The sequence below is a fragment of the Pinus tabuliformis genome, chromosome 3_1, assembly GCF_031772625.1.
Source record: "Pinus tabuliformis cultivar Carrire ecotype Pingquan chromosome 3_1, CPIR1, whole genome shotgun sequence".
Lineage (NCBI taxonomy): Eukaryota > Viridiplantae > Streptophyta > Pinopsida > Pinales > Pinaceae > Pinus > Pinus tabuliformis.
The window spans coordinates 631774126-631789274 of NC_142301.1; the positions used below are offsets into that span (position 1 = coordinate 631774126).

The 15149-nt window shown below is 35.2% G+C and overlaps 1 protein-coding gene across 1 annotated transcript; it reads left to right on the forward strand.

The window, feature by feature from the left end:
• The first annotated feature begins 9303 nt into the window (after positions 1–9303).
• LOC149188643 (CDT1-like protein a, chloroplastic) lies at positions 9304–12772 on the forward strand. Its single transcript, XM_089410030.1, has 7 exons — positions 9304–9746; positions 9832–9951; positions 10180–10417; positions 10534–11841; positions 12211–12412; positions 12517–12607; positions 12715–12772. Exons 4-7 carry the CDS (start codon positions 11473–11475, stop codon positions 12770–12772), a joined length of 720 nt encoding a protein of 239 aa, XP_089266156.1. The 5' UTR covers positions 9304–9746; positions 9832–9951; positions 10180–10417; positions 10534–11472.
• Positions 12773–15149: the final 2377 nt, after the last annotated feature.

The following is a 15149-nucleotide window of genomic DNA, read 5'->3' on the forward strand; positions in this document are numbered from 1 at the left end:
TATAGAAATATTCTTATTTTTAATTATATGTTTATTAATTAAATTTATTAAATTTTTATAGATTTATTAATTATATGTTTTCAAATATTATAGTTTTAAATATCCATCATTATTATTTAAATTTAAATTTATATATAAAATTTAATAAATTTTTTATTTTTTATTTGAGATGTTATATTTTTATTTTTTTAACTTAACCCTCTATTTTATAAATTAATATAAAAAAATTTATAAAACATAATTAACTAAATTTTATTGTTATTATTTAAATAAATTAATTTAAAATCTCACAAAACTTTTATCAAAAACCTATTAATTTATTTAAAATAAACTAAATACTAAATAATATAACTATAAAAAAAATTTAAAAACATGTTACTTTGTTTGAGGTATGGCCGTTTATGTGGATGCTATATCCTCCCAAACAACTATTTATTTATATACCAAAAAACATAAATGACGACAAAGACAAACATATTTTGAATACAAAGTGAATATAGTATTAAACAAAGAAAAATAAACCTTTGCATGAGGGTTGGGAAGAGATGGAGTTTGAAATAAATGTGGATGGTTCATTTGAAGTGACATGGGGATTATAAAGTTAGTTTTTTTTGTTTTGTATTTTTTTTTGGGGTAAATTTGTTCAAAGAATTTTTATTAATCAGAAATAATTTATAAATTTATATGGAGTTTACAATAATTTATATGGAGTTTACAATGTTTGTTTGGAGTTTACAATGTTTGTTTGAAGGCGAGGTTTTTATAGAGAGACCAAAACTAAACTCTAAGATATATAGGTAAATAGAGTAACATCAAATAAAAGTATCATCTAGTTTGGGTTAGGTTTTCGAATCTATTTTTTTCTCCTTTTTTTGGTTACCGTCACTCATTGATTTAGCGAAGGAGTAACCAAGGTTTGCTGAAGAATTTTTTGACAATCTGCTATTGTGTTTTTATCAAAGTCTGAGGAAATTGATTCATGTGCTCGCTTTACCGCTTCCAACAAAACAATCTTACTATTTGTTTCTTTTTCAAACTACTAAAATTTTATTATCCTTACTCTCCTTGCAAGTAATTTGAAGATATGAAGTCTGGTCCTTGTCCGAGGAGAGCATGTCATCATTTTACTAGCTCTTGAGCGCAGTAATTTTATATTTGTCTTGTTTGATGGCAGAGGCGACAACGAAAAGTCATGTTCTCATAGTCTAGGAGTTGGATCTAGTGGAAATCGCCTACTTTCAGGTTGATTTTTTCAGGAAAGTCTTTGTTGATGTCAAGTTCTACATACATCCTACTGTAAGTATAAACTCCACTTTGTCCTCACGTAGTATCTATGGCTAGGAAATGACCCAGGGTGTTCCCGATGCCCGTAAACACAAAATCATGCCATAGATGAGCTGACAAGTTTGGAAACCAGACCCAAATGGGAAGCTTTGTGATCACTGCTGAAGAGGGGTCAAAGTCTGGGAACCAAGGGGTCATTAACAATCCTGCTTTTAACCAAAGCCATGGTCCCTTGGACAAAGCACTCTGATAATCTTCCTGGTGGGCAAACACAACTATGAAGAAGCCCTTCGAACGGAAGAGAACCTAGTAGGATTTGGTCCAATTAGAGTGGATCCATTTATAAACATTCGTTGTGTGAGGCCACAACCCATTGAAACAACAAATCATGTCATTTTTTGCCATTAACTCGTGAAGCTATTCTAGATCTGGATGGGAAATTTCAACAAAAAGGAATATCCTCTAATTTTCAACTATAAACAAACTAGGAATAACCTGAGAAGGGGCCACTATGCTTGAGGGCTAAGGGTGAATCGAAGGAAGAACAACACCCAGGGGACACTAGGACAAATGGGGTGAAAATATGATGTACATTCATCGAATATTCGATGCATTGTCATCGGTTATCCGACACGTTAGAGTCGTAATTTTCACGGCTATTATTGTGTCAAATAGTCAACCCTTTATCAAGCGTCGGATATTCGACAGGAGTGACATCGAATATCTGACCCACAAAATGGCCAAAATCCCTTTATCAAGCGTCGGATATTCGACAGGAGTGACATCGAATATCTGACTCACAAAATGGCCAAAAATGCCTTTAACCATCTGATGCTTTGTGGTCTGTTTTGCAATGCCAACATGCGTTAGATATGCGACGGGTTCAACATCAGATATCCACTATCCAACGGGTTCAACGTTGGATATCCACTGCCCAAGATGCCAAAAATGAGTTTCATTCTCCGATGCTTTGAATTCAGATATTCATCACCAACACCTTCGTATCGTCGACTAATCAATGTCTTATTAATCTAGTTTGATAGGATCCGATAGTTTTTTCCATCAAAATGGAGTTGGATGTTCGGTGATGTTGTGTTGCATAAGCGACGTTGTAATAGTTTAATGCAACAAGAGTGTTATGGAACCCACTCATTCATCTGTCGATACAAAGTCGGATATCTGACGGTTTGTTCCATCAAAATGGCATTAGATATTCGACGTTTTAGCTTAACGTCGAATATCTGATGGGTTCCAAAGCATTAAAAAAATGATCCGGGGCACTCTCATGCATATGGTCCAATTTATATATCTCATGCATATCCCATGATACATGCCCGACCTGATGATTATGTCGATTCATCTCAATTATGGGTGAATCCTCAACCATACTTAACTTGGCATATCTCATTGGCATAGCTGGGAATACCACAAAACATGTTTATGGTTTCATTATGATGGTGGATGCCTACAAGTTTTCCAAAGGGAGAACGCCAATCCTTTTTTTTAAAGAATTTGAGAAGTGTCCCCTATATGTTAAAACGGAGAAGGTGAAGGAGGTAATAAACTCTACAAGGATAAAGACCAAAAGTTGGGTTTTTATTTACAACCTATCTAAGATCATAAGCTATATCCTCTCATTGCAAAAATATTAAAACAACATTTGATATCCTCATGTAGCAACCCTCTTTAATAATACATCCAAAAAGCATGTAGTGGTTAGTCTTGGAACCCTTTTGAAGATGTCATTTAGAAGCATATACCTAGGTTTATTTTAATATTCATCCTCGCAGTAGTGGAGATACTAGCCTACAATCATCCATATAATGTAATTTCCCTATTTTTCATGATAAGCAAAGATATAAGAAGAAGATGTTTTACTATGAGATATTGAGGTGGCCACGCTGGTTAACAAATTTCACCTAATAGTAGCACTTAGAAATTCTTCAATAGGGAGGGAACAAAATAAGTTCATCTGAACAATAGTTTAGTAGGATCAAGCTCTTTAAACATTTGATTTTGTCTTGTGGAGTTGATGTGTACAATGATGAGCTTCTAAGGTCCTCATGCACTCCTAAAAGAGGAAATGTCCTCGAGTTGGAGGCAGATGCTACCCCTCCTAATAGGGGTATTCACATGTAATTTTGATGAACATGACAATTTGACAACATTCTGTTTTTTTGGATGTTTTCATGTTTTCCAAAGAATCTCATGTAGGGGATAGGTTCAACAACATTGGCAAGGAAATGTTTTCATCTTTTACAGATTTTCTTCAAGCATTCTACACACATTGAGATTATGTAGGTTAATAATGTATGCTCATTATTCAAGAGTTTGAGATTTATCTTTTTTTATAAACAAAGGTTATTTGAAGAGTGTCTAGGACCAACTCTTGAAGATGGTGAAATGAATCTTGAAGGAGTGGTTTCCAATGCAGATTTAAAAGGAGAAGTTCCCAACTTTACCTTTGAAGAAGATGATGTTGCTACTACTATTTCCAACCCCTTGTGTGAAGAGGATAAAGAAATGAATAAAGTAGCAGTCCCAAAATTGAAAGAGAACTTGCCCCAATCACTATCTAGATAGAAAATCACCATGGAATATTTATGGACATCCATGAGTTGAAATATGAAAGAAATACAAAAGCCTTCACGTTACATTACAATGATAATGACAAGGGGGAAAGGTACATGTATGCAAAGGGAAGTTGTTTGATGCCTGGGAAGAATAGAGAAGCATGATTAAATATGGGGGTTTTCCTGGAATGAACAACTTTTCCTTCAATTATGTCTATCACCATGACAAATTCAAGGAAAGATCCTTGGTATAAAAAAAAAGACCATCACCTCAAATCCCATATTTGATGAAGATTGTGGTATAAATTTTGAACTATTTGATATGTAACATATATGTGAAGATGTATTCATTTCTAGTTTGTTCACCATGATTAGTTGGAATGAAGAATATATCATAGGTTTGAATATCCTTTAGGATAGAGGGGAAATTTTCCAACATATTAGAACAAGGGTAAATTGTGATGCTATCAACCACTCTAATAAAGAGAACACATATCCATTTTTTAGTTTGGACCAAGAAATCAAAAATCTTACATCTTGTATTTTAATGGTTGGTATGACCCCAATGGGGGCATGTATGGAGTTAAATGTACATTTAATGTGTAAATGTATATGTAATAGGAATGGCATAATAACGAAGGGGCCACATGTGTAATGTGTGAATAGGTATAAATGGGGATAATGTAGTCATTATTGAGGGCATGTGATTTGGGATCTAGGAATGTATTTGGGTATTTTGAAGAGGTCCATCTATTCCTTAAAGAATTATTATGTAGCTCCTCTCTTTTACCTATTGTAGAGTTGTACTCCATGCTCACATTGATACATGTGGTGTATACTTTTAATTTTTTTTATTTGGACCATATCAATGGCCCCTATTTTTGACAATAATTATGATCTTCATGTCAAAGAGAAGTAGAGAATTGATATTGTTGCACATTTGTTTGAATCCTATTGCAAGCTAGAGAAAAAAAGGAAGAAAGAAAAAAATAAAAATAAATAAAATTAAATCCTAATTGTATATAAATGTTGATATCCTCACATCTATTCTATAAAATCTCTTTTTCTATTCCCCTTCCAATTGGCACAACGATCATCTAGGCTTTATTTTTCCATCCATTCACTATTATATTAAAAAAAATTATGATGTATTTTTAATAGAATATTTTTATTTTCATAAGAATTTTTAATCAATAAATATGTTTTCATCCATTTTTGCAACACGGATTTCATAGTTAATTGTGATATATACTATGACTTTATGGTCAACTTTTACCTTTATTATGACCATTTTATTAACTTATAAAATGAACTAATTACTAACTAGTTTAATAATACTATATGAAATTTACTATGTAAATATGCTCACAATTATTTAATATAGAAAAAAAATCAAAATTATGATAAAATTAAAAACTAAATAAGTGAATAAAGGATATTATTGAAACAAGGGAAAGAAAATGAGCTCACCTCATAGTGAGATATTGAGATTGCTACTAGTTATCTCATGGTGAAATATTGAGATTGCTACTAGTTATTCTAGACATATGTCAGCAAAGGCCATCACCCAAGCAATTCACAAAAACTAGACGTGTAATGTGCACCATGTACAATAAGAATAGGGAGTTAGTACTCAAAATATGGTGACACCTCAATAGGAGTAGATATGGCGTCTCTTGCTTCCATAGTCTAGTGTTGATCCTTTATATTTTTATTATCTTCCCTACCATAGTTATCCTTCCTTAGTTCATATGCATCAATATTTTTTTGCTAGATTAACGCTCCAAATGGCATTGATCAAGGTTCATAATTGGATTCCAACCCATTAAGCCTTTGTAAGAATGTATCATGTCGGTACCATCTTGTGGGTTTATGCCACAAGAAACAAGTTCCTTTATATGCAAATTAAAGTCCATGAGTTTGGAATACTTAAACTCCCTACTTGTGGAGAAATCAATTTGTTAGAGATGAATTGGTAAATTTCCAAGCTCCATCCCTTTGTCTTTTCTTTCATAATCATTAATAGTGAAATGTTTGAGATTTCGTGTAGAATCACTAATATCACTGGAACTATGAGTGATAAGACCTTCCTTACCTTTAATTTAATAACTTATACTGGGTGTGAGATTATCTTGATTAATAATAGTCACTCTTATCTCCAAATGTTTCTCATTTAAATCATATAAAATTACAAAAATTACAATAGTTGAAAATAAAAATTTAAAAACTCTAATCAAAATGATAAATGAGTTAAAAAAATCATTTACTTAAACTTAAAAATGTAAAATATAATACTTACAAAATAACTTATACCCAATAAAAATAAAAATAACTTATACCTAATAAAAATAAAAAAATTAAATATGTTATAAGTAAATCAATTTTGATCAATTTTGTTTGAAATGTCGTGGAGACTTTTTAAAAGCCTAGGTTTAGGTTGTGTAATTAGTAGAATTGGAATGTTTGATTTTTTTTAAATACATGTATATATTTAAAAACAAATTTCAGTTTCAAGGGTTAGCTCAAGTGATTTAGAGTCAAACTTGAAGTTTAAATCTAAACTGGTTTAATTATTAATTTTATTTTTTAATTTAACATTACGTCTACACAAACATAAGATAAATCTAGGCTGGTTTAATTATTAATTTTATTTTTTAATTTATAATTACATGTCATTACATCTATACATTTGGTCAGCCCAACAAAAATTACAATACACTCTTATAAAAACTAATTTTTATAATAAATAAAAATAAAAAAACATAGTATAAAATTAAAAAAACTATTTTTTATTTATTTAAAAAAATGGAAAAATATAATATAAATATTTAAGCGATAGCAGTTTAAAAATTTATGTTGCAAATAAAAAGTTTGCATCTAGATAAAAGTAAGCTTAAATAGTCTTTCAAATAATGATTTTACAAGGGAAAAATTTACCTGAAGAGTGCGGGTCAAATTTATACACTCCAACATCGGAATATCAATGAAATGAAGGAAAATTGACTGGTAAAGTAAGCGTGCCATTCAAATTTATACCGTTCACCTTTATCCCTATCAAACTTTTAATGAAATTAAGTACATAAACCAAAATTAGATACAAAATAAAATGAAGTATTGAAACCAAATTCTGATAACAAAATTATGTACAGAGATTTTCCTTGGCAGAGCATATGAAAGCTGAAAAAATACTTCCATTTTCCTGGGTAATTCACATGATATTATACAAATCCGTGGCCAAATCACAGTTCGGTCCCTGCAAACGACTCTGATATCTGTAAAGCAATACTGTGATTTCAAGTACTGTAAACAACTCAGATCTCCGAAACGCAATATTCATATCGGCAGTCATACCGTTAAAAAGTTAAAGACTCCCCCGACGCAAATATTCCATCGTCGCCCTCCACTTTGAATCCACAGACCGCAGGAAAGGCAGAGAGTAAAAGGCCATCGGTGAGCTCGCCATCGCTGAGAATCCGCTCTTATGCAATTGGGAGCAACGTTTTCTCAAAGGGCCGTCGTCTTCCGAGGCTTACCCTGCGCGGAGGGGCGATTTCCATCCATTTTAGATCAGCTGCTGCGGTCTTCGAAATGGCCATTAGCAGGGTCAAGGTCCGCTGGGACAGACAATCTTTAAATCAAGCCCTTATGATGCAAAAATTTTGCGCCCAATTTCTTCAATTTGAAATCCTAGGCGCTCTCCCTCCCTACTTCATTTCAACTTTTTAAATATCCCGCGCAACCAAGTTTGAAATATGTTCTGCCAACCATCCTTTTGCATTAATTAAAACTGCATTAACTACAGCCGGTGCGGTGTAGTCGCCGGAAAATCCCTATCCGTAGATGGTGTATGTATAACATGAGGTCAAGTATGGGTTGCTGACATACATAGATGCATAGATGGGCCAGCCTGCATAGGGGCATTTAATACCCAATGTATGGCTGGTTAGCTCTTGCCCTATTAGATCACTGATGCTTTATCCGTTTTTTCCGCGGGATGCTATGCCCGTAACAATTGGCTATTTTGTGATGCTCCGAAGGCATAAACTATGCAATTGTCTATAATGCGACTTTTTGGAAGCCTTTCCGGTGGGTTTTTCCGGTCAAAATCCGGCAGCAATTTATTGGAATCGCAAGTTTGATAGCTAGTTTCTGCACAATCAAAGCGTCCCAGGGGTTTTCCATGGTGCTGAATCCAAATATGCAGTTAAAAAACCATTTTAACTGCAACAAATCAAGATTTAACCTCAATTTCTTCTACCGAATTCCGTCACCGGAATCTCCAAAAAGTCGCATTATAGACAACTCCATAAACTATAAGCAAAGATCCTCTGGAATATGTAACAGTCTTCTTAATCATTGAAAAACGTTTTTGAGACAGGTTCCATACCCATCACATCTTTGACTTATATTTTGTTCAAACATAAAATTTAGTGGTAAATTCTTGGAAAATTATATGGGGAGGAGTAAAGTTTAAAGTAAACTATAAACATTAATTATAATTAATGTTATTATTCTCATTTTGAATGAATCTTTTTATTTATTATATTTTAGTTTTATCACAACTTCTCAGACATCAGAATATAAGAAAACAATAAATTCAAATAATTTCTCGCCATTTTTTTTTTTTTTTTTTTTAAGCTGAAGCTTTTAAAAAAAAATTAAACATCCATTTTCTTTGAGTTTTATTAATAACGTTTAAACTCCCCGCACCTGCTCGGCAATGCATTTTAGTCTTTCACTAGATTCTAAGCCTTATTAAATTTTAGTTTATAAATATGGGAAAGAGATAGTTTCTTTCCCTTTTATATACTAATTTGCATATACGTTAATCTATTTAAATAATGATTTTTGCATTGCTATATGTTTTTATTTATATTTGAATATATTTTACTATTTTATATTTCACTAATATATTTTTTTAATTTATATTTTACTATTTTATATTTCACTGTTTTTTTTAATTTATAAGTTTCTAATCCATTTTTTTATTGTTTTATACATTTATTTATCCCTTATTTATAAATTGGTATATTTTATATATGGAATGGTATATGACTATATATATGTTTTTATTATTTAAAGATAGAGTTGTTTTGGTATAGAGATTTAATATATTTTACTATTATTTATTTCACTATTTTTTTTTTTTAATTTATAAGTTTATAGTAGATTTTTTTATTGTTTATACATTAATTTATCCATTATTAGGCCGATAGGCCTTCCTATTGAAACAGACTTTCGTCGTCCTTTTCAATCTCAGGTTGACACCTGGCATCCATATTCTGCGGGCTTCTGTTTATTCTCAGTGCCTAGAACTTCCGGGTTTCCGTTTCCTGTTTCGATTTCCAAGCGATGTTTAGGCCATGGCATTCCCTGACTGAGGACGCTGTGGATTTCTCGGCGAAACAAAGAAACAGCGATAACGATGGACGGTAAAGGAGGCAGGAGACAGCAAGGGGAAGGCACAGGCAGAGGGAAAGGCACATGCACAGGCACGGGCAGGGGCAGATCCACATCTTCCTCTTCCTCCCAAAGATCTCTTAACCAGAAAAAGGATCAAGCGGTTTTAGGGTTCCCTTGCAAGAAGCCGGTCCGTATCAGCAAATCTCTCAAAAAACAAATCGATGGAAGATCAGAGAAGGCCACGGGCAGAACTCCATCGTTGTTGTTGGGTGCTCCCACGCCCGAGAAAAAATGCAGTGAAAACTCTTCTTCAAGAGTTAAAAACAGGGGAGTTGCTATGTCTGTCAAGGAGGTCGCAAATCAAACCAGAAAACTATTACAGAGCTCAAACGATTCCACAGCTCGTCCCAAAAGAAATCTGCGTCAAAAATCCATTTCTGCCCCGCCCAAAGCTCCGAAGACTACAGATTTCAGTCTTCCAGACAAGTAAGCATATATCTGTCACTATATTTCTACAATCTGATTTTCTGGGTGTTTGATAAACTCACGCATTTATGTGTGGGTGTTATAGATATGAAATGCTGGCAGAGCTTTTCGATTCCATGGAGTCTGCCATCAAATTGCTTCGGCTTCGTAAGGGAAACAGTAGCTTCTGCAATATCTGCCCCCAAGTTGAATCGATGACCCACAAGTATGTATAAACCAGAGACTGGTTTCCGTTCTCCTCTCAGACCTACAATGCATAGAGCTTGATAACATTAGTAGACATAGAACTTCTTCTCTGTCCAGGATCTAAAGATTGGCCGATTGTAGTAATAGAATGAATGCTCAAACTTTTAAGGTAAATTTTCACAGGCATAGTAAAAGATATTTTCATCACCGTTTGGGAATTAATAGTAAACCCTAATTCTGGTTGCAGGAGATTTATGTATAACCATGTGGCACAAATGAAGCACATTTTGCCCGAAGGGCTTTTGCTGGAGAAGATCATGACACATGATGAGGAGACGTTGTGCATGAAACCATAATTGAAAATCACTGTCTTGCATGATGCAGTGCTAAGTGGCAAGAGCAAGGTCTCCAAAGCCAACAATACATTGGGTTTGCGAAAAGCATTTCGTACCCGTCTAATGGAATTCGTCAAGGCTCATCCCAATGTGAGTCTGCTCCAGCTATCCTGTATTATTATTATTATTATTATTCCTTAAAATCCTTCAATATTATGAGTTTTAACTGGGTATGTACATGGTGGGCTTCATCGATTGCATTTCAGGGAGATGATGTTCCGGAGGCAATCCTGCCAGAGCCCTTCAATAGAAAATGTCAGCTAACCTCCCCAAGCTGCTCTCTATTTCCTCCAGTGATATGTAAAAGTCCTTCCCCAGCAAGAGGTGTTTCTTCTGATCCGCCTGCCCCTCATCAAGAAGACCCTCAACCCTCTATGATGTCCTCACTTTTACCCAAAAATTTCCAGAGGCGGTTTTCTCAGAGGAACTTCACAGCTGAACCATCTGCGAACCCACCATTCCCTGTGCCGGAGCAAGTCCCAGATTTGAAAGGTTACTCGTCGTTCTGTTGCCTTGAAAACAACTTCTGATGTGTCCCGCACACCTTGCAAAACAGCGTCAGAGTCCGAGAATCCAAACACGCCTATATCAAAGGGTTATTTCTCCCCTGTAACACCAAGGGTTACTCGTCGTTCTGTTGCTTTGAAAACAGTTTCTGATGTGTCCTCTGCTGTCAAAACACCAATTGTTAAATCCATACTGAAAACTAATATAAAGAGCCCTATCAGTAAGAAATCTCTGCGATTTGCGGGAGTTTCTGCTGCACCCATTACATCCCCTCCTGTTTTGTCTCCCGGAACGCCAGGCTTTGCTTCTCCAGAGGCCTCTCGTCTTTCTCAGCCCACTGTGAAGAGATCTAACAATACCAATGTCAAAAGAGCAATAGCTTTTAACAGATCAGAAAAAGATTCCTCCGCTCCTCTTGCTTGTGAGCAGCCTGGAACCCGTTCAACACCTCTGAAAAGGAAGGCAGAGGAAGCCAATTTGGATGATGACCTCACTCAAGGTTTTCAATCTCCACAGTCCCTTGTACTCTCTACACCTGCCAATCCGGTGAATGGGGTAACTCTGTGGATTCATTTAAGTCATCACCTTTGAGGAGGGTTGCAAATCCATTTGCCATATCGAAGAAGAATGAGAAGGTGATGCAAAACTCTACATATCCTCAGCATGATAGAAAAACATTCAGCTTGGAGAACACTCCAGTGAAAGGGTTCCCTAATACTCCACCCTTGCATGCTTCAAAGCGATTCAGATTCGGTGTAGATGAATCCCAGACACTGCAAGTTGACACAACTAAGAATTGCTCTGAAACAAGCCTATTGTGCTTACGATCTCCTAAGAAAAGCAATGCTGAACCTTGCAAGCTGGACATTGGTAGAGAATCGAATGTTTCAGAGCCAGCTGAAAAGACAAGTAGCAATATTCAGGAGGCTTGCAAGATACATATCGATGGAATGTCTCAATCAGATCAGGAAATCATTGACTCCATTCCAATGCCAGTGTTGCAAGAGGTAAGTTCTTGTCATTATCTTTCGTGGTTTTACTTTGTTCATAATTAGTTGATTCAAGTCAATGACATTAAATTGCTTTTCAAACCAAGCTTTACCCCATGTTCGTTAGTGCCTTGGAAATTGCATTGGCATATCATGTCAAATTGCAATGACTTTTCTTTGTGATGTTCTTTGTAGTTGCTAAGACTTTATCTGCTCTGGCTGATTCTGGGTTGGTTGCATGCTGTGTTGTAAACTGAATGCATGTTATACGTCAAAATATATTGTAGCAGAGATCATACTGCAGGTCACTTTGAAATTGTAAAGTTTTTTGAGCTTCTGAGTAAAATTTTCCCCTTTGAGTACTAAAGACTGTTTGAAACTTTGTAGGTCTATGAAAAAGAGTTGAAGACGATAGAGGAGTGCAAGTCGGGTGTATCTGCTGCTAATATGCATCAGCAGATGATTGGATGCTTGTCTAGACTCTTCAATATGATACGTGATATATTTCGTTTAAGCAAACGCTCAGTTCTTACAAGACAGGAGCTTGTTCACAAAATAATATCAAATCACACGGATGTTACTGATAGAAGTAAATAACTCTCTTTGAACATCTCTCTTCTATTGTCTTGCAGGAAACAATTTCAATGCCATGCTATGTGATCTGATCTCATGCTTAATATTTTGTACTCGCAGGTGAAGTTGAGGAGCAGTTGCACCTCCTTGGACAAATAGCTCCTGAATGGATTTCTAGAAGGATAGCTTCCACTGGTGACTTTCTATACAGGTATGCTATGCATGAGTTGATTGAGATAAATGGAATCAACTAAAATGTGAAAGGTATTATTCTTGTGTTATGTATAACTCGTTTTAAATTTTTTTACTTGGGCTCAGTGTCAAAAGTAACATAGATCTGTCAATGATCCACGCAAGAATTGCAAGCGCCTTGTAAACACATACACTATGAAAGCTGGTGGGAACATGGAATATGTGTGGGAGTGCTAAACTACGCAGGCCAGTCTTTCAGACTCTGCAGCTGTACTCGTTGAAGAAATGCTTTCAAACATCACTTCTGTGGATTGGTACTATCATTTATATCTATTTTTGATTGAAAGTGAGGTAACCTCTCCAATGCTTTTTCATGAGACTAAGGATTGCCTTGTGTTAAACACATGTTTTGTCACTTTGCCATGTGGTTGGAAATTATTATCAGGATATCCTTATGTTAAATATTTAAGTTGTCATTATTGCAAATCTAGGCTTGTAGTGGACGTGGCCAACCTACACTGGTTAAAAGAAACATATGACTTGCTTCCAAATTTCTATTGAGCATGTAACCGAAAAAATCATGAGAGAATCTGCCCATATTGCAGCTAAAAGGAAGGAGGGGTAACTGTTTAATAGGCAGTTTTTCATGCAGATGGTTTTTTTTTTCATCAAAATTGAATTGTGGCAAGGGAAAGAAAGCACTGCACTGTTTCTAAAAATTTAGTGTTGTGAGAAGACTATAGGAATGTTGAAAAGAGCAAGGGAGACTCTGCCTTGTGTTATAGTCCTCCCAGTTTTAGTCATGTAAATAGTCTATTCTGTAAATACTGCCAGTTAGTTGTGTTCCTTGCTTCCGTTGTTTTGTTTCCTTACATATTTTCTGCCAAGGTCGCACTGTTAGTTTCTCAAACAGAGTCATTATCATGACATCCAACCTTAGAGCAGAGCACTTGCTTGCTGCATTGTCTGGCCACACAACAATAAAAACCGCAAGAGAGAATGTCATGCAAGAAGTATGCACACGCATTCCTGGACTCTGTGTATGCATCTTTTTCATATAATTTTATCACGAAGTTGGCTGCGGTGCTTTGACATGCCTTTGAATATTGTTGCAGGTTAGAAGACATTTCAGGCCAGAGTTATTGAATAGACTTGATGAGATAGTTGTATTTGATCCTCTTTCTCATGATGAGCTCAAGAAAGTTGCTAGACTACAGATGAAAGATGTAGCAATTCGTCTTGCATAGAGAGGTGTTGCTTTAGGGTTTACAGATGTCGCTCTGGATCTTGTTGTTCACGAAGCCTATGATCTTGTAAGTAATCACTTTGTTTCTTGTTTTATTCAGTCTAACTTGCCAGGGGATGTGCCCCCTACCCTAATAAACCTCCTTGGACACATGTCTCCACATCGTAAGAGATGTTGAGTTAGGGTTCCCTCACTAAATTGGACTTACCTCCCTTTGAAACAATCTAGAATTGCGATTTATATGTTCTATTCTGATGCCTGGTATTTTTCATTCATAATGTTTGCTTGGTGTTCTTCATGTACAATGATTTTATTCAAGGTCTTATTTCTATTTTCCATGCCCTGTCATATAAACCTGTGTGGAAAGTTATTCTAGGAGTTTGATGTTTTGCAGAGTTTTGGTTGTGGTGGCCAACAGTGAATATTAAAAGCGCAGGACTTTTCAGTTTACAATTTCATTTTCTCAGATTTTCAATGGTCTATCATATATTTTGCATGAACCTATCTAGGGAGTAATTTTAGTCTGATGTTTTTGCTGCCAGTTGGTTGTGGTGGCCAACGGTTGATCTTTAAGAGCCGTGAACTCTTGAGTTTACAGAGTTGCTTTCTGAGATTTTCAATTTTCTCAATTTTCACATTCAGTTTCGGATTTTCTAATTTTCACATGATCTTCTTCCTTCTGTATGGATCCCATCGATATAAATTTCAGTTTTGTTCTTTAAATTTTAACATTTTCCTCTGGCACTTGAACTTTAAAAATGGGGTGTTGCATGTCTCTGCGTACTCGGCGAACTTAGTTCAAAGTATATAGTAAAGGGATGTTTTTGGTGTGTTTGCTGATTAATATAAATTAATGCATTGTTTACTTGTTAATACTAGTGAAGCAGGCAGGATCATTATTAGCCTTTGTGGTTTACGGGTAATTTAGGTCAAAATTTGTGAGTAAAATGCAAGACTAGTTGGGGATTCTCATTTAAAACCTCTAAATGGATAACGTGGTAACGTGGTACTTGCAGGTTTATGGTGCTCGCCCCTTGTGACGATGGTTGAAAAGTAAAGTTCTCACTCTGCTATCTTGGATGCTCATCAGTGGGGAGATTGATGAGAACAATAAAGTATACATTGATGCAGTGCCTGAGTAGCACACATTATCTTATCACTTAAAATATTTGTCATGTTCTTTATTTTATAGAACTGCAGACAATGGATGATGGTCTCTACCTTTCTTGATCGTCATTTTCCTTCTTAGGCTCATCTTCGTTATTCTCCTCCCTCAAACAGGCACCCAAAATGATCGGTTGAAGGAAAATTGTTG

Coding starts and splice junctions, on each gene's coding strand:
- LOC149188643 (XM_089410030.1), top strand. CDS start 11,473: ATGCAAAACTCTACATATCCTCAGCATGATAGAAAAACATTCAGCTTG. Junction 11,842..12,210: donor CAATGCCAGTGTTGCAAGAG/GTAAGTTCTTGT, acceptor GAAACTTTGTAG/GTCTATGAAAAAGAGTTGAA. Junction 12,608..12,714: donor ACTGGTGACTTTCTATACAG/GTATGCTATGCA, acceptor ACTTGGGCTCAG/TGTCAAAAGTAACATAGATC.